The sequence below is a fragment of the Marmota marmota genome, unplaced genomic scaffold, assembly GCF_001458135.2.
Source record: "Marmota marmota marmota unplaced genomic scaffold, marMar, whole genome shotgun sequence".
Lineage (NCBI taxonomy): Eukaryota > Metazoa > Chordata > Mammalia > Rodentia > Sciuridae > Marmota > Marmota marmota.
In genome coordinates this window covers 10,561,174-10,583,107 of record NW_026000241.1, presented here as the reverse complement: position 1 = coordinate 10,583,107, position 21,934 = coordinate 10,561,174, and the positions used below count along the sequence as shown (strand labels likewise).

At 42.9% G+C, this 21,934-nt stretch overlaps 2 protein-coding genes across 9 annotated transcripts in view; one reads left to right on the top strand and one right to left on the bottom strand.

The window, feature by feature from the left end:
- Tcaim (T cell activation inhibitor, mitochondrial) overlaps positions 1 to 12,613 on the top strand; it is a 34,899-nt gene extending 22,286 nt beyond the window's left edge. For all 8 annotated transcript variants that reach the window (XM_015489407.2, XM_015489404.2, XM_015489405.2 and 5 more), the window contains 6 exons: positions 1,678 to 1,800; positions 3,834 to 3,931; positions 4,200 to 4,291; positions 7,069 to 7,301; positions 7,817 to 7,948; positions 10,616 to 12,613. In XM_015489407.2, coding sequence (XP_015344893.1) covers positions 1,678 to 1,800; positions 3,834 to 3,931; positions 4,200 to 4,291; positions 7,069 to 7,301; positions 7,817 to 7,948; positions 10,616 to 10,856 — 919 coding nt within the window. In that variant the 3' untranslated portion in view covers positions 10,857 to 12,613. The remainder of the gene's footprint in view (positions 1 to 1,677; positions 1,801 to 3,833; positions 3,932 to 4,199; positions 4,292 to 7,068; positions 7,302 to 7,816; positions 7,949 to 10,615) is intronic.
- A 6,700-nt stretch (positions 12,614 to 19,313) lies between these two features.
- LOC125613742 (uncharacterized protein C3orf86-like) lies at positions 19,314 to 21,899 on the bottom strand. The gene has a single exon (XM_048795072.1). The coding sequence runs from the start codon at positions 20,089 to 20,091 to the stop codon at positions 19,528 to 19,530; it is 564 nt and encodes a 187-aa protein (XP_048651029.1). The 5' UTR covers positions 20,092 to 21,899; the 3' UTR covers positions 19,314 to 19,527.
- Positions 21,900 to 21,934: the final 35 nt, after the last annotated feature.

Below are 21,934 nucleotides of genomic sequence, written 5' to 3'. Positions count from 1 at the left end.
TCCAGGGAGAATTAATTGTTGCTTCCTCTCTTCTGATAATATTCTATTTTCTCCTATTCTGTTTTTATTGTTTCTCTCTATTTTTCCTTATTAGGTATGTCTTCCTTTACAGCAGGGACTTTATTTCTTTTTATCCACAACTCAATGCAATATATATTGAGAATAAATGTTTGGTGAATACATAATGATTTGTTTGATTCTAAACTGAATACTTTTCTAAATGATTTAGATCACAACATCTTAAACCTTTAAAGTGACTATGAAGGAAAGTTTAAAGGTTTTTGCCCGTGTTTTTGAGATGGACATGTGAATTCTGCAGCATGATTTTAATATGTGACCTTCACTGACATATTCCACAGGGTTTCAGGTGCCCCCTTGATGATGAGCTCCATGACACGTCTGTTTGTTCTTTAGATATATTTCCCCCCACTCTTCTGGAGTTTTCTCTTGCACACCTATGCCTAGATCCCAAACCACCACTATACCTAGGACTCTGAAACCTTCCTTCAGCCTGTAGTCACCTTGCCATTCTACCCCTGCCCACACATCTGCAGCAGCTCTTCAGCCCACAGGGCTCTACCCAGGTCTTTTCATTTCTCCAGACTTCCCTTGGGGAGCCAGAGTCCCTGAGCACCAACAGAAACATCCATGTCATGATGCTCAGAGCACCCAGTAAGAGACAGTCTCCATTAGGCAGTGCTACTTTCTGGAAAGCCACATAGCCTCCCTTTCCACTCCTTTCGGAAAGCTGTCCCCTGCTAATCCTTAAAGTATTTTTTTATATTTTTTTTCTTATAAGACTATCGAGGGAAATATTCTAAGAAATAAGAATTGGAAAACATCTTTCTACCGAGCCTATTGTATTATATAGCTGATGTAGTTGAAATGAGACTTACACTGGGCATTTAGTTGGATGAAAAGAAATGGAGGTGCAAATGAGCACCAGGTTAGTGAAGAGACCTACCTGGAAGGAGCAGGTATTTTGGGAAACCTTGTGGCCAAAGAACTAAATCTGTAAGGCTGACCAGTGGAAGGATTTGGATAGAGGGATAAGGGAAGATGCACTGAGAACTTGGAGTACTGAAATCCAAGCTTAAAATAAAGGGAGAAATTGAATTCTACAAAGCTACAGTCCACAAACAATTATTTTCAAGTTCCTTCCTCAAGGTGCGCCACTTCTTAATGTCATTGGTGTCAAACTCTTTGGGTTTGATTTTAACAGCTTATGAGCCCTATTATAATATTATTTGCTCACTTGCTGTATAATTATTAGTTCTGCTCTCATGTGTGTATAGCTGATATAAATGAGGATCTGATATAATACAGTCTCTTGAATGCTGCAGCAAACCTAAATGAAAGATTTAGAATTATCTTTACTTTCTTAAAAATTATCCCATCTCCAGAAATCTAGTGACAGTTTTGGTGCAAATTAAATTTATTTTTTTATGGTCTATAAAGGAAATTGTCATAAATAGAATGTTACTTGGCAGGTGCTGGCAGTCCTCCAGACAGCCTCTCTTAAAAGTATATATTTCTTTAGAAGAATAGACTTGTTAGAAGTAAAGGTTTGACTGAAAACTTGGTGTAACATTGGAGCTGCTTTAAGATAACACATATGTCTTTTAACATTATAGTTAGCATTGCAAAGTGTATGACTCTTTTTTTCTTTCTTTCTAGATCCTGGTTAGATAACAATGGGAAAAGTGCTATTAAAAAGCTGAAGAATAGTTTGCCCCTTAGAAAAGAACTGGATCGTTTAAAAGAGGAGCTGTCCCATCTCTTACAACTCTCAGATATTAGGTAATAAAAAAGAGAACCTAATTTAGAGGTTAAAATACACACAAATCACCTACTAGTAAGACTTCCCAGCTGCTAAAATTTGCATCTTTAACTTTAATTATTCTGATAATTAAGTATTCTTCAGTTGACTTCTTATGAACATAATCAATTATTCATGTATATAAGAAAACTATTATTAATTTCTTAAAGTATTGCTTAATTTCTGACATGTTTAGAATAATGCTTTAAGTTTTTTACATGATGAATTTGTGAAAAAAATGCCCTTTTCCATATACGTGTAATATATAATATATATATATATATATATATATATATATATATATATATATATACACGTGTAATTTTTATCATGTATAATTGGTATTTGAGACTTTAAAAAATGGGCAAAAGAGGAAGTGATGGGGCTGGGGTTGTGGCTCAGAGGAAGAGCACTTGTCTAGCATGTGTGAGGCACTGGGTTAGATCCTCAGCACCACATAAAAATAAAATAAGGGTATTATATCCACCTACAACTATAAAATAAATGTTTTTAAAAAAGAGGAAGTGGATGTTGTATTCTTAATTTCATGTCATATATAGCACAACTATTTAAGTTTTCACAAACTTGGAAATTATATATAGTAGAAATTTATTATGAAACCAGACTTAACAGCTCTTAGTAAGGAAGGGGCCAGATGATTTTGTCCTGGGACTTCCGTTACTAGAGCCCTGGAAGTGTCACTCTCATGCTCAAACAGTTTATTGTTTTCAACCCTCATCTTCAGTATTTTTGTCTTTTATTGAATCCAGTGACTATTTGGGTACCATAATGTCACCTTTTTTTGTAGCTTATAAGAAAATTCAAAGCAAAGCATGTGGGATGTTTGAGTGTGTGCTTATAGCTGCTCTTTTATCAATCCATCCTGATATGAGGATTGTTCTAACTCCATATTCTGTGTGTTAGTTTTCTGTGTGCAAGTTAAGAAAAAGTGTCTATGTTACTAGACTGCTATAGTTTTGAACTTAAATGTCCCCAAAAGGCCCATGTGTTAAAGGCTTAGTCCTCAGCTGTGGCACTATTGGGAGGCGGTAGAATCTTTTTTTTTTTTTTTTGGTACCAGGGATTGAACTGAGATAAATCAGTTTACATAGAGAAAAGGGTTGTTTTCACTCAGTTTTGAAGTTTCCAGTCCATGATTGGTTGGTCTGTTGCTTTTTGACCTGTGGCAAAGCAGCACACCATGATGGGGAGTGTATAGCAGAGCAGAAGTTCTCGCTTCATGGCCAAGAAGCCAAAAAAGAAAGGAAGATGCAGGAGCAGGTTCCACTATCCATCTTAGTGGCCTCAGAGACCTGAAGACCTCCCACTCGGCCCCACTTCTTAAAGATTCCAACACCTGCCGGGCATAGTACACATGCCTATGATCCCAGCAATTTGGGAGGCTGAGGCAGAAGGATTGCAAGTTTAAGACCAGCTTCAGCAACTTAGTGAGGCCCTTAGCAACTTAGTGAGACCCTGTCTCAAAGTAAAATATCAAAAGGACTGGGGATATGGCTCAGTGGTTAAGCACCCCTGGGTTCAATCCCTGGTACAAAAAAAAAAGATTCTACCACCTCCCAATAGTGCCACAGCTGAGGACTAAGCCTTTAACACATGAGCCTTTTGGGGACATTTAAGTTCAAAACTATAGCAGTCTAGTAACATAGACATTTTTTCTTAACTTGCACACATTGAGTACATGCTCTATCACAGAGCTCTGCCCTCAGCCCCACCCTGTTATTTTAATATAGAAACAACATAGTGCATTTGCTTATTTTAAATTTGTGGATACCTGAAAATGGTTGTAATATTTTTACCTTCTGGCAAACAATTCATTTTCCATTTGATCGCTTCTTTAAAGATCATCTCATTTGGAAATGTGAGATCAATTATAACTTTATCCCTACTTCAGAAAGAAATTCATGAGCTTTCTCAGGAATGAGTCATTTGGGGTGAGAGTTTGCTCCCCTCAGGGGTTCCAGCTGCTAATGCACCTGTGTCCCTGTTGGCCTAGGTGGCAGAGGAGCTGGGGCATTGCCCACCGCTGCAGCCAGCTGCATAGTTTAGGCCGCCTAGCTCAGCAGAACTTGGAAACACTGCAGAAGGCAAAAGGTAAACATTTTCTACTTTCTTTTATAGTATAGCTTAGCTGCTATACACATTTGTAGATTATAGTGGAAACTAAGTGACTTTATCAAGAGCTGAATTTTAATATCTGAATATCTGATCCTTTGAATAAAGCAGAGACCTAAAATTAGTCTTTAGGCTGTTCCTGAATTTTACCCCAAGTTTACAACTAAATTTAAGTAATTATTTGCATAGTGCTAAAAGAATGAAGCATCTCTAGACCATTACCAAAAGGTTTGTGTTTTGTCATCAGGATGTACAGTCATATTTACAGACCGTTCTGGCATGAGTGCAGTGGGCCATGTGATGCTGGGAACCATGGATGTCCATCACCATTGGACAAAAGTAAGAAAGAGCTGAAAAGTAAAAAATCATCATTGGGTTGTCATTCCTGTACTTGCGATTCAAGCAGTACTGTTACATGCATTAACAGAATTTTATTTGTTTTGTCTTTGTTTTTTTTTTTTGTTTGTTTGTTTTTTTAAATATTTATTTATTTATTTATTTTAGTTTTAGGCGGACACAACATCTTTGTTTGTATGTGGTGCTGAGGATCGAACCCGGGCCGCACGCATGCCAGGCGAGCGCGCTACCATTTGAGCCACATCCCCAGCCCTTGTCTTTGTTTTTGAAACAGGTTTCATTGTGTTGCCCAGGGTGGTCTTGATCTCCTGGGCACAGGTGATCCTCCCACCTTGGTCTCCCAGGTAGCTGGGACTACAGGTGCACACCTCTGCTCTGAACTAACAAAACCTTAAACCATGGCACTAGCTATTTTCCAATGAGATGTTCAGTATTCTGTAGTTCACATACTTAGGAGGATTTTCTGATTTTCAAGGTAGTTTGTGTCTGGTAATATTAAGTGGTCTTTTCTGAAGCCCAGCCCACAAGCCTACATTCTGTTGTTTTATTTTGTTTGTTTTTAACAGATTTATTGAGGTATAACTGACATTCAATAAATTACACATTTAAAGTATGTAAGTGGGGCTGGGGTTGTAGCTCAGTGGTAGAGTGCTCGCCTTGCATGCACAAGAACCTGGGTTCAATCCTCAGCACCACATAAAAATAAATAAGTGAAATAAAGGTATTGTGTCCAACTACAACTAAAAATAAATATTAAAAATTAAAAAAATAAAGTATATAAGTGGGCAAGTTTGACAGGTATATATGAGACCAACACCACAAACAAGATGGCCAGTGCATCCATTACCTGCAAAGGATGTTTGTGGCCCTCTGTAAACCCTCCCCTCCATCCCACCACTGCTTCCCCATTCAACCATTGAGCTGCCTTCTCTCCTAGAGTTTATATAAGTGTAGAGTACTTTTTCCTCTGGTTTCCTTTGCTTACTTATTTTGAGATTCTTCCCATATTGTCACAAATATTTAGAGCTACTGTTTTTCATTTCTGTGTACTGTGCCATACTGTAACTGAATCACTATTTGTGAATCCATTCACCTGTTGCTAGACTTTGGGTTTGGTCTGTTTGGGATTTTACAAATAAAACTATTATAAGCATAGTGTCCAAATATGAGGATATATATATTTTTTTCTCTTGGGTAAATACCTAGAATGGAATGGCTGGATCATCTCATTAAGTACTTTAATTTTTTAAGAAAATGCCTAAAGATATTCATCTTTTTCATTTTATTTTAAATTTTGAATTTAAATATTCTAATGGAATGTGATTCTACTTATGAATTTGATTTGCCTTTCTCTAATGACAAGTGATGGTGACATTTTTCATGTGTTTATTTGCCATCTGCATATGTTTTTTGCCCAAGCAGCTGTTCAAACTACATATCTGATAAAACTTTGTATCTAAAATACATAAAGAACTTTCAACACCCAGCAGTAAAAACAAAAAACAGCTTGTTTTTACTAAGGAAATGAAAAGACCAAAGAGGATATACAGATGACAAGCACATAAGAAGATGTTCATTGTTAGCCGTTAGGGAAATGCGATCAAAACTTACAGTGATGGGGGGCTGGGGTTGTGGCTCAGTGGTAGAGCACTCACCTAGCATGAGTGAGGCACTGGGTTCCATCCTCAGCACCACATAAAAATAAAGGTATTGTGTCCTCCTACAACTAAAAAAAATACATTAAATATATATACATTTAAAAAAAAAACTTACAGTGAGGATGAGGATGCAGCTCAGTGCAGAGCTAGAGCACTTGCCAGCATGTGGGAGGGTCTGGGTTCAGTCCCCAGCACCACAAAAAAGCAAAACAAAAACTGCAATGAGATATTACTGCATACTAGAGTGGCCAAAATGAAAAATAGCATCACCACCAAATGCTAGTGAAGATGTAGAAACCTGGATCATTTAGCCCTGCTGTTGGGAATGCAAAATGATGCAGGCACTCTGGGAAAAGGACATGGCATTTTCTTATGAAAGTAAATGTGCTCAGCATTTGACCTGGTAATTATACTCTTGGGCAATTATATGAGAGAAAGGAAAAACTATGTTCACAGAAAAACCACATTCATCCACTTTTCCTAAATCCGATTTACCTTTTAAGATTGGTCAAATTAGACTTCCTTGGAAACCATTGCTTGAATGCCTATCAGCATGCCCTGATGTGGCACTTAGTTCACTAAATTTGAATCTTTCTTTTGTTTCCTTGCACCCCAATTTTGAGGCCCTGGCAAAGGAGCAAACTCATAATCATATGCTGAAAGTGCCCATTCCACTACTTAACACAGTAGATGTTCAATAATATTTATTGCTTTTAATTTAATTTAGTTAAGAGTAAACTTTAAAGAAAGAGATGTGGAGTTGAAATACATACATATACTTTATTTCTAAAAGTCTTCTTTAGTCACCTAAACTAGTTTAAGAGTCCTACCAAGAATGTTTTTATTTGGAACTTATTTCTTTTATTTTTTTTTTTCCTGCATTCTCTTCAACTCCGATCTAAAATCTCTAGACTTACTTACTTGTTTTTAATATAAATATATCCAGAATTCTGTTAAATTTTTTTCTTCTACTTGACTTTTCTTTTTTAGAAAAATAATTTTCTTCTTAAACATTCTCAATGCCATTTTTTGGGGTGCTGAGGTCGAGTTATTATGGTAACATAAAACTAAGTATATCTTTCCTTTTCCTTAATCCTATAGCTTTTTGAAAGGTTGCCAAGTTATTTTGACCTACAGAGGAAGCTGATGCTTTTAGAAGATCAAATCAGCTGTCTGCTAGGTGGCATACAGGTCATTTATATCGAAGAATTACAGCCAGTGTTGACACTTGAAGAATATTACTCCCTTCTCAACGTGTTCTATAGTAGACTGTTGAAAAGCCGAGCACCTTTCCACCCTCGGAGTCTCCGTGGCTTACAAATGATCCTGAACAGGTAAATTCCTGAACCAGGCCAAATGATTGATTTTTTTAGGTGGATTGTGTATATAAAGACTTTAGATTATTTTGAATTTCAGGGTGTGGATCTTAGTAATTAAAGAAAAGAATGTCACTACTATGTTAGCAACCCTCTTCTGCACACGACACAAGCCAATGTGAGAGTATTGAAGTATTTGGATCTCTAGGACATTCTTTGAATATATTGCCTCATGCTGGGGACAGTCAAACTTCATAGGATTAAATCAGTAGCCCACACTGCACATGTGCTCTGCCTGCCCTGCATTGTATACTTAAATGCATTCTTTCTCCATCTTGCACTCTCACCATGAGGCAGTTGCTACTGCTGTTTTACAGAGGACAGACCCAGGGCTCAGTAGTACATGATTAGTCATTGGAGGTTTAAGTCCGTGTTTTTTGTTTTTAAGGTGGATTTTCTTGATGATTCCTTTTCAGTTCTTGGCAGGGGGTGGAAGAGTCTGTGATTTTCCCTATATATATGTTTCATTGCAGTGACAGATATGCTCCAAGTTTGCATGAACTCGGCCATTTTAACATCCCAGTACTCTGTGATCCAGCAAATCTCCAGTGGTTTATTCACACCAGAGTGCAGCAGGCAAGAGAGAACATGAAAAGAAAGGAGGAGTAAGTACTACTAGCTGTCTGTGAAGTCATGGAGTTCCATCTAACTTTTAAAGAATCAGATGTTTGGAATTCACAAATATGGAACATTAGAACTGTACTAAGGGCCTGGGCTCAGTAGTAGAGCACTTGCCTAGTGTGTGTGAGGCCCTGTGTTCAATCCCCAACACTAAATAAAAAAAAAAAAAAACAGAGTTGAACATCAGAAATTAACTAATCTGTGGGTATTCCATATTTTTTATTCCACACATACCTGCAAGATATTGGATGTGGACTGTTTTATAAGCATAGTAACCTAAATTATATAATACATTTTGAGAAGTAGGGTTACACCTGTAATTCCAGTGGCTCATGAGGGTGAGGCAGGAAGATCAAAAGTACAAGACCCTAAACTCAAAATAAATTTTTTTAAAAAGGGCTGAGGATATAGCTCAGTGGTAAAGCACCCCTAGGTTCAATCCCCAGTGCCAAAAAAAAAAAAAAAAAAAAGTTTAAAGCCAGCAACAGAATAACAAGAATATCAAATAGAGATTCTACAGAGGGAAAAAGGGTGGCAACAAAGGGAGAAAGTAGCCATTACTTAATAGGAATCTTTATTGTTCAAAATTTTTTAAACTACCTGATATAAAGAGAACTTTATCTGCATTTTAGTTACAGTCAGAAGAAATTTTACAATAAAAATTGTTCTAGTTCATAAGCAGGCCTTTTTCTATAGCCAGGAGTTTCCTAATTGAGTGGTAAGATATTGCCCAGTAATGTGTTATGTGTCTGCTGTGAAGAAAGGAGGGTCTGACGTTCAAAAGACAGTTGTTTTAAAGTGCTCCCCGAGGAAGTTTGCCAAGTATTTTATTCATTCAGTCATTCAGCCATCATTTATTGTGACTGTTGTGTGCCTGGAACTGACAGGTGCCATGGTCAGATGAAGACCTGTCCTTTGTCCTCCCAGAATTCATTTTCTGCAGGAGATTTAACAGCTGAAATATGGCAGTGGGAGCCAGACCACAGGGTTGAGCTGAGCAGGAAGAGCCAAAGCTAAGGCTCTAGCAGATGAGGATAAAGGGAAGTCCAGGGCAGAGAGCAGGCAGGAGACTGAGGAGGCCAACTGTGCACATGTTTGGGAGGGGCGGCTCCAGGAGAGACCAGGAGGACAGAGATATGGAGCCTGGCAGGGAGAAGAGCAGTGATGGTTAGCTGACGGGCGGGGGAGAAGCCTTCACACACTCAGTCCCCACAGGATGCCTCTGTCCAAAGCTAGGCTCATGAGATAAAGAGAAAGGATGGCAGCTAAGAACATGAAACTGTCCCTTTAACAGGAGATAAGGGACTCATTTTATGAATAAAATAAATGAAGAAACTGCATCTCTGTTTTGTTTGTGGGACTGGTGACAACTCACTCAGATCTTACATGAATATCCTGCTTCCCAAGTAGTGTCGAGCGTTTGTGTTTGTGGTACTGCTCTGCTGAACTTCCCCTCTGCTCAACGCTGGGAAGCAGTTCTAGCCAGCCTTCCCCAACCACCCATCTTTGTGTTTGCTCCTGAACTGCCAGTTGCTCAGGCAAATGAAAGCCTGGGAGTCCTCGAGATTCCTCCCCATCCCCAACTTCCCAGCCCCACTTCAGAGTATATCCGGATTCCTACCAAGTCTCAGTCCTTCATCCCACACCTGGACCAGGGCTGCATTATAGTGTGGTGACCTCCTACCCAGTCATCAAGCTTCCACATTCTCCTCCCCCACCCCAGTCCATTCTTATCCTCTAAGTGAACCAGGGGAACAGTCTTCCTGGGCTGGTGCCTGCAGCCAAGCTCAGCTCCTAGGACTCTGCCTCACTAATTTCTCATCAGCCCTGGCCTCATTAGCCCTGTCTTCTTCCCTCGCCTTCCCCGGCTCCCCAGGCGCTTCCCTCCCTGGCCCTTGGCTATTCCCAGGAGTCTTAGCCTCCCTCTGCCCCTGCTCACATTCACTTTCTTGGGAGGCCTTTCCTAAGGTCTGCCATACCTTGTCAGGTGGGCTTCCCAAGTGACACATGTATCAGTCTAGGTGTAGCCCGAATGGTGTAGCAAGGTGGAGGTCTCAGCCCCCCAGCGTGGAGGGTGCAGCCCACATGAGCACCAGGTCCCTACGTGTCTGCCACCTGTAGGAAAGGATGCCAGTTCTGCTCTGGAGTTGTTTCCTTCCTAGGCTTTACCTGAAGCCCCGACAGAGCCAGAAGGGGGCTCTGACAAAGGGGAGGGAACCAAAAGGGCTGGAAGAGGGGCTGAGGGAGGTGGGAGGAGAATGAAGAGCGCCTGTCCTTGGACTATTGATTTTGTTGTGAGCTGGCCAGTGGCTCCTAAAGTTAGGGATTTTATATTCTTCACTTTCTACTTTCTTCAGTCACTAGCAGCCACTAGGTGAGGAAGAATAAGACCTCTTTAAATTATGCATTAATTTTACCCCATTACTGCTAAAAAGATGAAACAAATATTTTGAGAGATACCTGTGGAAATAATGAGTGCCACATGATAACTGTTGTCATATCTTCTAAATATATAATTTGACATTTATGGATGTCATTTTCAGTGTTGAGTAGAAAGTTACAGCCCCAATATATAAGAATATATTTACATTTTATGTTCTTTTATGTAATTATAACTTATGGTCTTATTACTTTTATTTTCAATATAATAGGTTAAAGGTTATTGAAAATGAATTGATACAGGCTTCAACAAAGAAATTTTCTCTGGAGAAGTTATATAAGGAGCCCAGCATTTCTAGTATACAAATGGTGGATTGTTGTAAGAGACTTCTAGAACAGTCACTGCCTTATCTACATGGGATGCACCTCTGCGTTTCACATTTTTACTCTGTTATGCAAGATGGAGACCTTTGTATTCCTTGGAATTGGAAGAATGGAGAAGCCATAAAGTAACAGCAATATTTTTTTAAAGAGATAAGAAACTGTTAAACTTAATTTAAATCCACAGTTTGATATGACACTATCACTTATGTATTACAAGAACAAAGTTCCTAACTGCTGCTTTAAAAGTACACTTTTAAAAATTAATTTCTTCAGGGCTGGGGTTGTGGCTCAGTGGTAGCATGCTCACTTAGCATGCATGAGGCACTGGGTTCGATCCTCAGCACCACATAAAAATAAAGACAGTAAAGTCCATCAATAACTAAAAAAATTTTTTTTAATTTTTTAATTAATTTCTTCAAGGAAACCTGTTTTTAAAAGATTTTGTCCCCCATTCTATGATGTTGATTGACAAGACTAGGTAAAATGATATTAGAGTGAAAGAAAATATTTTTAGTGATATATAATGAAGGATTCTCTGAGTCATATATTTTTATATGAGTGAATATTGGTTTGGGGCTGAACAAGTATGTATGTAAGTATAAACAGGTCTCATACCCAGTACATCTCTGAAGTATTGAAACCATTACATTAGCCCAACACTCATCCTCATAGTTCATCTCATGGATATATACACACGTATTTTCCAGTAACAGCCGGTTGCTATCCAAAATAGATGACTGGTAGGTAGCAAAAATTGGATAACCAAATTTTGCCTAAGATAAAGAATAGAAGGGAAAAAAACAAATACATAGTATTGACATTGTTCTTAAGAGTCTGATATCAGTTTATTAAAAATCTTCATTGACAGAGTTTAGTTGTAACCTAAATTTATCCTACTCATTAAAATGTCATAAACATTAGAGCTGGGATTATATAGCTCAGCAAGAGAGAATGTGCTTAGCATGCATGAGTCCCTAGGTCCAATCCCCAGAAAAAATGAAATGAATAAAATATTGTAACTCTTGGTAACATGAAACCAAAAAACGATATTTTTGAATGATTTAAAAATTTCCTGGGCAAAGACTATCCAGGAAAATCCTTGCCAGCTTCCCAGAGGGTTCAGAGAAGCAGTGTCAAGTATAAAGTAGTTCAGACCTTCCAGGTTTTCTCTCAAGCCCACCTTCCTGTTCCTGCAGGTGTTGGAAATCCCCTCTTTAGCTCTGGCCGGGTTAAAGCCTCTCTGAGTCACCTCTCATTCTTAGAAATATAGCTTAATCCCAAAGAGGTATGAGTTATGATGTCTTCAGCAAAGAGACCAGTTCTAGATTCTGTACCCCTCTCTCTGCAGATTTCTCCTGAGATTCCTTAACCAGATCCAAAACCTCTCAGTTCATTTCTCAAGAGAACAAGGTGAATCCTGATTTGGGATTTATGACCATTTTTATGACTCTTCTGCTGTAGAAATCAGAAGAATTATTTTCCATCGTGCATTAGAACAAAAAGATGTTAAAATCAGTTCTTGAAGTATGTTTTAAATTTACATAAAACATCAAATATGGAAGCAGCTTCACATTGCAAATATGTGTTCAAAAGAAGTGTTGGTTTGTAATTATTCATTTGTGCATATCATCCCTTTTAACTTGTGCCTGACAACTTATATTCAGATTTTGTTTTCTAGTAAAATAAGTGGTGTTGCCTGTGAACATTTTCCAGAGCCAAATAATGGGAGTGAAAAATTCCTCAAAGATTATATAAGATTTATTGGAAAATTAGGTTTCAACTGTGCCATTGCTAAAATTAACTAATATAGAATCTTCAATACTAATGTTTTGAATTGGATTTTGTCTCAGAACTCATTATTACATAATAAACAATACCTACATCAACCAGAGAGCTGATTTTTCAATTACTAGTAGTTTCAATACTGTCCAATTAGTAGTTTTACAATTCTGGCAGTGTAAGAAATTGGTGACCTAACACCAAAGGGAAAACTGTCCGACCACTGAGAAGGGGCACCCAGCCTCTGTCTTTATAAAGCCTCGAGGGAGAAATGGTCTCCAGCAGGACCTCGCTCCAGATCACAGCTCAGGCTGTCCTGAGGGAGAGCTGGGTCCTGCCCTCCAGGGGAGCTGCACCCTCTGGCCTGCTGCCCAAACAGCATCTCCAGGAATCTTCCTCCTCCTCCTCCCTCCGACAAACGCAGCTACCTCCAGGCAGCCTCCTTGAGCTACTAAGAGGGTGGCAGGCTTTGTTGAGTGGGCAAGATAAGAAGTTTCAGGGCCAGCTCACCTTTGAAATTTCTAAAGATTAGTGTCCTTGGGGTAAACCCATCCAGCTCAGGTCGCTGCAGTGCCCCCACTTCTTCCATACTAACTGCCTGTGTCATGGAGGCTGCCACTTCACCCCCAGCTGCCCCGGGCAGTTCTGACTAGGCTCCCCTTGAGTAAATCAACAGATCAAATCAGTCCAGTAGAGACTGATGGGACCTCAAGGCTCCTCTGTGGACCATGGAAACCTCCCACCCACAGGCCAGGGGTGCCAAAGATGTATCAGGGAGGATTAGCTGACCATCCAAAGCTTGGCCTATTCCAAGACCACCCTCTTACCTATGTCACCTAACATCAGATGCAATGCAGATCCCAACCTGGTCCCCTCTGACACAGTTGGTCACTGCAGGTGACCATTCCATGGCCCAACCCTAGGAGACCCAAAGTGCTAGTCCTAGTGGCTCCACATGCTAGGTGGCCTTGGCAAAGTCCCTCTACTCTTGGCCATCTATAAAAGGAGAGGCAGAGCATGTTCTTGGAGGTTCTGTCCACCCTGAGCAAGTCTATCCCCGGAAGCCAGAATCCTGCCATGGGTGGTCCTTGGCCACCAGTCCATGGATCCCTCCCTCTTAGCAATTGTGAGAACAGAGAAGGAGGTGGAACATCCAGTGCTCTGGACAGGTGAGACAGCTCAGTAGAGTGCCCCCTCTTCCTCCCCTGAAGCCTCTGCAGCCACAGCCTGTTTCCATTGGCCACTCAAAATCCTTGCCCCGTGGTGAGCTTCCTACAATGGAGCGTTTTAGGGATTTTCCCCCAGAGCTGACAGAGGTTAACAAGTGGAAAAACTAAAACTCAAAATAAGGAAAAGGCTTGTCCAAACCCTTCAGACTGCAGCAGGCAGAGTTGGCATTGGAGCCCAGGTGTCCTGTGGCCAGGGAGGGATTTGAGCAAGAGTAACACCCCAGCTCTGGGCAAGCCTGCCCCACCAGGTGTTTGATCTGGAGCCCATCAGTTCTGCACCCTCCGGCTCCAAGAGAAGCTGGGCAGCCCCCTTGTCCCTCACCTTTTCATTCTGCCCTTGTTCTTGTTCCAACCAGGGCATGGGGTGTGCTGCTCAGTACGAGATGTGGTGCAAGCTGGAGGGGCCATCAGATTTTCACCATCCAGTCTTCAAGACGTAGAGAATTTTGCATTTTCTCTTTTATCGCTACCACAGGCACTGGCCTAGACCTGGTATCTGTGTGCATGAGCCAGAGACTTGGAGGTCAGCAGGACAAGCAGCTAGGCCTTAGGAAGAACAGTGTGACCACAGGAATAGAGAACAACCCTAGTGCCTCACTTTTATTTTCACTCCAGAACTCAGGATTTTTAAATTTGGAAGTAAAATCATTAATCTTTTTCTTTCCTCCTAGATTCCTAACAAACAGGGAGATCCTAGGCACTGGTGACATGGCAGGGACCAATCAGAAAGCTGTTGTGAGGAGCTGACACTGGAAGACTGAGCATCATTTAGCTTTTTCTTGGTGCATTAGTAGCTGGAATAAATTACAAACTAGCTGGCTTATACAGCAGGAATCAGGTGTTGAAAGGACTGCTGTCCCAGAAAGAGTCCTTCATTTGCCTCTCCCAACCTCTGTTGGCTGTGGGCACTCCTTGACTTGTAGCCCAATCAATCTAATGTCTGCCTGTCATCACAGTACCTGCTCCTCTTCTCTGCGGGAGGAGCGGTACCCTCTAGCACGCCTGGTCAGTGCACCCGTGTGGCACTGTGTGGTGGCAGCTGTGGAAACCTTCTCTGACTCTACTGAGCCCCATATTCCTCCCTCCCTTTAAAATGTTCAAATCATTATGAGGCTCAGATCTTTGCCTATTAGACATTTTTAAGTAACTTCCTCTTTTCTAACTTTTATATATTTTGCATAACATGGGGTCCTGTGAAGTGCCTTAAAATCTAACCTAAGAATGACCCCAAACTGGACAGAACTTAAAAGTCTTAGATTCAGGAATGGGAGCTACATGAATTGCAATCAAGGGCAGGGATACTAATCATGAAATTATAACATAGGACTCAAATAGCAAAAACCTTAGTAAAGCTAAAGTTCTCTAAAAAGCTGCCTCCATATTCAAAGTCTTGCAGGCTGTTTGATCTCAGCTGAGTAGAACATTGAGATTGTGGAGAGATGGAATGGTGCATGTCTAGAACCCAAATTATCACCAGGCATGGTGGCACATGCCTGTAACCCCAACGACTCAGAAGGCAGAGGCAGGAGGATCTCAACTTTGAGGCCTAAGCAGCTTAGCAAGACCCTGTCTCAAAATAAAAAATAAAAAGGGCTGGGTATGTGGCTCAGCAGTTAAGTGCCCCTGGGTTCAATCCCCAGTACTACCACCACCACCACTATCACCCCCAAAAATAGAGCCAAAATTATCTTGGACTGTCATAGTCACTTTAGGAAAATAGCCATTTGCTTTTAACCTTTGTGTCTGGTTTATGACCAACAGATAAATATCTCCAAAGGTATTATTAAGCTTAGTTAATGTTTGTTATTTGGTCCCATGAAAAGGACACCATTAGCCTCCACCAACCCCAAAAGGTAACAATGCTGTAAGTTGATGTCTGAACCCTATAGAAAAGATTTCCCTGCCTCGCTATAGCTGCCTACCTAACACAGCCACCAATGAATTCGTTGGATGTTGATAACTTTTTTGTTCTTTGACTATAAAAGTTGATGTAACCTCTTCCTCTTTGGAGCCCATCATTCAGAGTAACTTGAATCTGTTCTTGGGCTTTAAGCACTCACATTTGGCTCATAATAAACTATTTCTTTTTTCCTTGAAAGCAGAATTTATGGGGCTGGGGATGTGGCTCAAGTGGTAGCGCACTTGCCTGGCATGTGCAGGGCGCTGGGTTCGCTCCTCAGCGCCACGTAAAAATAAAATAAAGATGTTGTGCCCACTGAAAACTAAAAAAATAAATATAAAAAAAGAAAGCAGAATTTATATTTTTCATTAACATTTTGAAAGACACAGAAGCATCCAATCAAGACCCAAGATATCACCAGTCCCTTCAACTTCAAAAAGTCCTCAAAACCCCTCTTCAATGGCCAATGGGAGATGGATTTGAGCATGTCTCCTGTCTCCTTATCAGCTAACCTCCAATAAAATGTTTTCTTTTTGCAAAAGTCAGCATGCCACAGTATTTGGCTTATATGGACATGGGGCAGCAAGCCCTTGCTCAGTACCAATTGGCCCCAGATGGATAATACTGACTTATCGGTGTCCCCATTCCTGTGGCCTGGCCCCTGAGCCTTGCTAGCATATTACGCATTTATCAAAAACAAAACAAATCTTATTGAATATCTACATCCTTGACACCAAGATATAGCAGCCTTGCTCCTGATGACCTGATATTAGCAGCCCACCCCTTTCTCAAAGCAAGGTGCATGGGCTTTGTGACTGACTTGTCTCCACCTAGGGTAGCCCGGATGTGTTCTGGAGGGAAGAACTGCTGTGGTATTGTGGTCTAGTGGACAGACCTAGGGATGAGCAGGCACAGAGGCATGCTTAAGGTCCCAGGCTGCATAAAGGGGGGCATCCCTAGTGTACAGGTGAGGAGCATGGAGCCCATGGGCTTATAGGAACCAGGTCCTGCCCATTCACTACATTGGCCCACTGTCCCTGCAGTGGCCTGTTCTGGTTGTGTATCCCAGTGAGAGACAGCACACGGGCCTCTTCTCAGCCCAGGTGCAGCCTATTTGGCCAGCCCCCAACCCCTACCACGTGGAATCTAGAAGAAAAGCCCATATCATATGTGGAGACTGTGTCTTACTAGGCCCCTGGTCTCCACCAGCCAAAATCCAAGATGAGTCCAGGAAGATAAGCTGGCTCCTCGTCCTTTGTGGGTCTATAGCAGGTGATAGCACAGACTGGGTCCAGGGAGGAACTGTCCCCATCCTATAGTCTCCTTGGGTCATGAAGTGGCACACAGGCTGGGAGCCCGTATCTGTAAGGGTCAGAACAGGATCCTAACCCTCCACCTGAACAGCTCTCTGGCAGAAGGACAGCCAGGGGGATTTGAGGGCTGGACTCAAGGCGCCTCCAGGAAGCATCTTGCCTATCCCCACACTGAGCCTGTGAGTCTCAGCAGCTGAGCTAGCGGGGAGTGGCAGGCCCTCTTATACAGGTATCGCAGCGCAGAAGGACTGTATGGAACAATCCCCCAGCTCTCAGAATCTACCTCCCTCCTCAGCCAGGGCTGGGCTTCCATTGTGTTCATCACACCCCAGAGAGTGTTTGCTGCAACCTCCCTGGTGACCTGGAGCAGGCCCCCTTTCTCACCCCCATTTTGTGGGTAGGTGTTGCTTAGCTTGCTAGGAAGTGAAGGGGCTGGGCTTCAAACCCAGACCTGAAGACCCCAGAACTCTATTGACTGATGCTCTGCTCACTGTGGCTGGGTATAACCCCCCATGGCCCTCAGCAGAAAGGTCACACTTCTCACCACAGGAGAGAGGTAAAGCTGGTTCAGGAACATCTGTAGCCACATGTTCATAGACACCAAGCAGAGAAGCCTTTGTACCAGACCAGCAAGTACCATGGGTACTGGGCCACATCAGGATTATAAATGAACTGCGCCAGGGGGTCATAGTTCCCAGGAGCCAACCCAGACCCCTCCCCACTGCCTCCATCTGCAAGGCCAGCCAACCAGGTCTGGAGCTCACTGGGGCCCCCTGTTCTGGGTTATCACCCTCAATGTCACCTTCTGTTCTGACCAAAAATACTTCCTCAGGTGAGGGGAATAGATGCAGCAGAGAATGTGGGTAACCACGGGACCATTCCCCCGCTCACAGCCTGAGGTTAGCATGTTCTTTGCCTGGCTGATTAACCAGTTAGCTATCCTGGGATTGGCATTAAGTCAAAGGAGGTGAGGTAATGGTGAGACAGAAGGAAGAACTCTCTAGCCATCAGAGGCCTCGCCAGTGTCAGGATATGGTAAGCCCATCATTGGGAAGCAAATAGACTACTATAGACTTCCACAGCCATCCAGCTGAGGGCACCAGGTGTCTCTGACCTTACGTTTCCTACATATTAACAGGTGTTCAATAAACACAGTCTCAGTTTTTCCAACAGAAGGTGAAAGGCTCCTGAGGTCTACCTGCCCACATCCACAAAACCAGTATCCAAAAACCCTAGGTTCAAAGTTTCCCTTCCTCTAACCCTAGAACCTCTACTCATGCAGGTCACCCTTAGGGATGCACAGGCCCAAGGGACACATGGCAGCATCCTGCCCTGGTATAGGCAGGAATAGGAAAGAGGGCACACCTTCCTGGGGGAGTCATGTACTCAGAAGGCCTTGAAATCCTTGGCTGAGGGTTTTTCCATGCTTCCTCTGGGCCAGGCGCTGGACTCCGGCCAACAGGTATTGGAAGCTGCACTGGTGAAGGGTCACAGGGGTGGTCCTGTGTAGCCGGGATCCCCAACGTGGAGAGTGGTGCATAAAGGATATAAGATTTCCTGCCCCACCAAAGTTACTGCCTGGAGAAGAAGATGCAGTTCCAAGCTGAGGGTGCATCTGCAGCCCTTAGTGGTTCCCACAGGCCTCATGCCCCTCCACGGCCACCTTCTGCGTTCATCCCTGGCCCCACCTGAATAACAACACCCACCTGCCTGCCCTTCACTCCCCTCAGAGCCACGCTCCCTACCCCAAGGCCCTCTGTGGTCCTCAGGATTAAAGGAGCTATTGCATCTCCCTGATGGTTCTCTCAAAGTCCTCCCCTCCCAGCCTTACCTCCTCCCCAGCTGTGCCCCAACCTGCTCCAGGACCCAGTTTACCTTCCATCTCCATATTTTTTCCTAAGGCTGTTCCTGCTCACCAGGATGTCTTCCTCCCTGCTGTATGAGTACACAGGACCCATGTGGCTTGCCCATGCCCCCCCTAGACCCTCACCGAGTCTGTCCACATGAACTCTGGCAGTCCTGCCTGTAATTCTGACCTGGAAACTTGTCCTAGGCTCTGAGCTTGAGGAGCAGAGCAGGAGGGAGCGTTTCCCATGAGCAGATGAATGGAGCTGAGAAAAAGCTGACCTGAGAGCAACAGGGCTCTAGCCCCCTTCTGTCCCGAGTGCCCCAGGGACAATAGGCCTGTGGGTTCCACTTATCCAGATCTGTTCTCGTCCTCATCAAGAGGGTCTCCTTCTGACCCTGGATGGAAACTAAACACATTGCTTTGACTCCAACATCAGAACTGAACTACTGAACTGCAAAGAGTTCAGAGTAAAATACCAAGACAGCTCAGGAACTAAAGAAAGTTCCAGAAGACATTGTATGTCAAAATCTAAGTCAAATTTTATATTTAGTTGAAAGCATGTGGCAGATTGCTCAGAACCCTGGGAGATTCCTGTACTTCTGGAGCAGTGGTAGATGGGGCCCTCACCGAGGTGAGGTATAGGAAGGTGGTTACTCTGGCTCTGATGCTCAGAAAGGTACTTAAAGGGTGTAGCCAGACAAATGCTCTCAAGGTTCAAAAGGTAAATCGGTTATTCCCAGTAAGGACATTTTTTCAGCTTGCCGGTGAAGGCCAAGGTGGGAGAAGGGCTGGGAGAAATTTGGCCAGTAGGAGCCGAGGAGTTGGTCCAAGGGGGCGGTGGACTAGCAGAGTCCCCCCTGGGGGTGACATGATGACAGGGATTGCATGTGCCAGGTAGGGGCAGAGGGGCTGGTCCAAGGGGACCCTGTGCTGGCAGAGCCCCTCCTGGGGGTGAGATGGTGACAGGGATTGCTGCAAACGGCGGGGGGCTCCTTGTCCCAGCTTTAGTCTGGCTGAAGGCTGGCGGAGATCGGAGGAAGTTTGTAGAGTCCGGGTCTTTCAGTGGAGCATCAAGAGTGGGCGGAGGGGCAGGCCTTTGCGCTGTGGCTGGGCCCAGGGGCCTCTGAACGGCTGCCTGAGTGCCCCAGTGCTGGGCGACGGTCCTCTCCTGTTTCTCAGCAGCTGCAGGTGTGTCAGGGTTCTGTGGGGGGTAGGTGATTTCTCCGGTTATCTCATTTACCCAGAAAAATATATCTAGAGGTTTCTTCCCCTGTCCAAACTGACTCCTAGACATATCTAAAAGGGAGAAAAAAGAGGCAACACAGGTGCGCCGTTGGAGTGGCAGGTCAGAGGCAGCAGGAGGCACCTGCGCATCCACAAACGCACACCTGCACTAAGGCCTACCTGTCCTGGGGCCTGCTCTTCACCGTGCTCCAGAAATCTTCCCAGGACCAGGAACAGGCCCAGATGGAGGCTCCAGATTTTTTTTTAAATCATCTCTTCAAAAATTAAAAAGTTAATTTTAAAATTAAAAATTTAAAGTTAAATTTTAACAATTTTAAAGTACAGTTAGCCCTCCAAATCCTTATCACAGATTCAATGCACCACAGATCGACAATATTCAAAGGAAAAAAGTTGGATCTGTATGAACATGCACAGATTTATTTTTCTGTCATTATTCCCTAAATAATATAATGCCTACTTATATAGCACTTACATCATGTTAGTAATTTAAAGATGATTTAAAGTATATGGGAAGATGTGCATAGGCTATATGCAAATATCACATATACCATTTTATCTAAGGAACTTGAGCCTCCTTGAATTGTGTATCTACTGTGGGTCCTGGTACCAATCCTGTGGAGATACTTAGGGAGGAGTATGTACCAAGTGTACTTTACATTCTGACCTAGTTCAGATATTGTCAGGAGCTGCCCTGGATGCAGGCACCTTTAAGTCCTGATGCACCGGGGTTCTGAACAATCATTGCCTTTGGTCTGGCAGGGTAGTGCTCGGATAGCAAGGCGTGGCTCCAGGAGTAGGCCTCATGTGCTAGGGATGAGTTACACTCACATGTTCCTTTGTAATCTTACCCCTTTGCCCTTTTTGGGATAGAATGTTCCATGGAACTTCCCCTTGTGGGTCCCCTATATAAGAATAAAGAATTCCAGTCTCCCTCTTTCCTTCCATGGACCCTTAAGGTTGGAGAGCCATCATAGATTTTGAAAAGGTATTTCTGTGTGTTTGTGTGATTTCTTTGCCATTTTCTTAAGTTATTGGAATAGTTAAATTTTGTGAACCCAGTATTAGTTCGCCAGCTAGGATAGATGGCAATAAGACATATGCGAGTGTGTACACTTCACAGTTTCATGAGAAATCAGATGGTGAAATGCACTGATATTTTCTATATGATTAAAGTCTATATTCCTTATGAAAATGCTGGTTGCCACTTCTTGAACTCAGAAAGAAAGCAACAATGAAAAGCTTGAACACTTGAAAAACACGTCTTATATCAACAATAGAAAATGTTGGACCATTCACAAAAGAAAACAAAAAAATCATCCTTACAATTTTATAAAATCATGACCGTGTGTGGTCAGCAGAATGGTTCTCCCAAAGATAGCTATGCAGTAATCCTGGGAACCTGTGAGTATGTTTCATTACATGGTGTTACAGTTTGGGAACTGGGATGTACCCCAAGGGCTCATAGGTAGAGGCTTGGTGCCCAGCTGGTGGTGTTATTGGGAGGTGGTGGACACTCCAGGGAGTGGGGCCTAGCCTGAGGAAGTAGGTCACTGGAGGTGTGTCCTTGAAGGGTATATTTTGTCCCAACCCTTCTCTTTTGCTTCCTGGCTATGAGAGTGCCTTTGCTCTAACACCACCTACTATGGGCTAACTACCATGGCAGGGGCTAAGTAGGAACCAGGAGAAGGAAATCACCAATAAAACGAATAAGCCTGGAAGTGGATTTTCCCCAGAGGCCCTGATAAAAACCCAGGGGAGCCAGATGAAGTGGCACTTGCCTGTAATCCCTGCAACCTGGGACGTTGAGGCAGGAGGATCAGGAGACCCAGGACAGCCTGGGTAACTTAGTAAGACTGTCTTAAAGTAAATGGAAAGAGCTGGGGGGGGGGGGG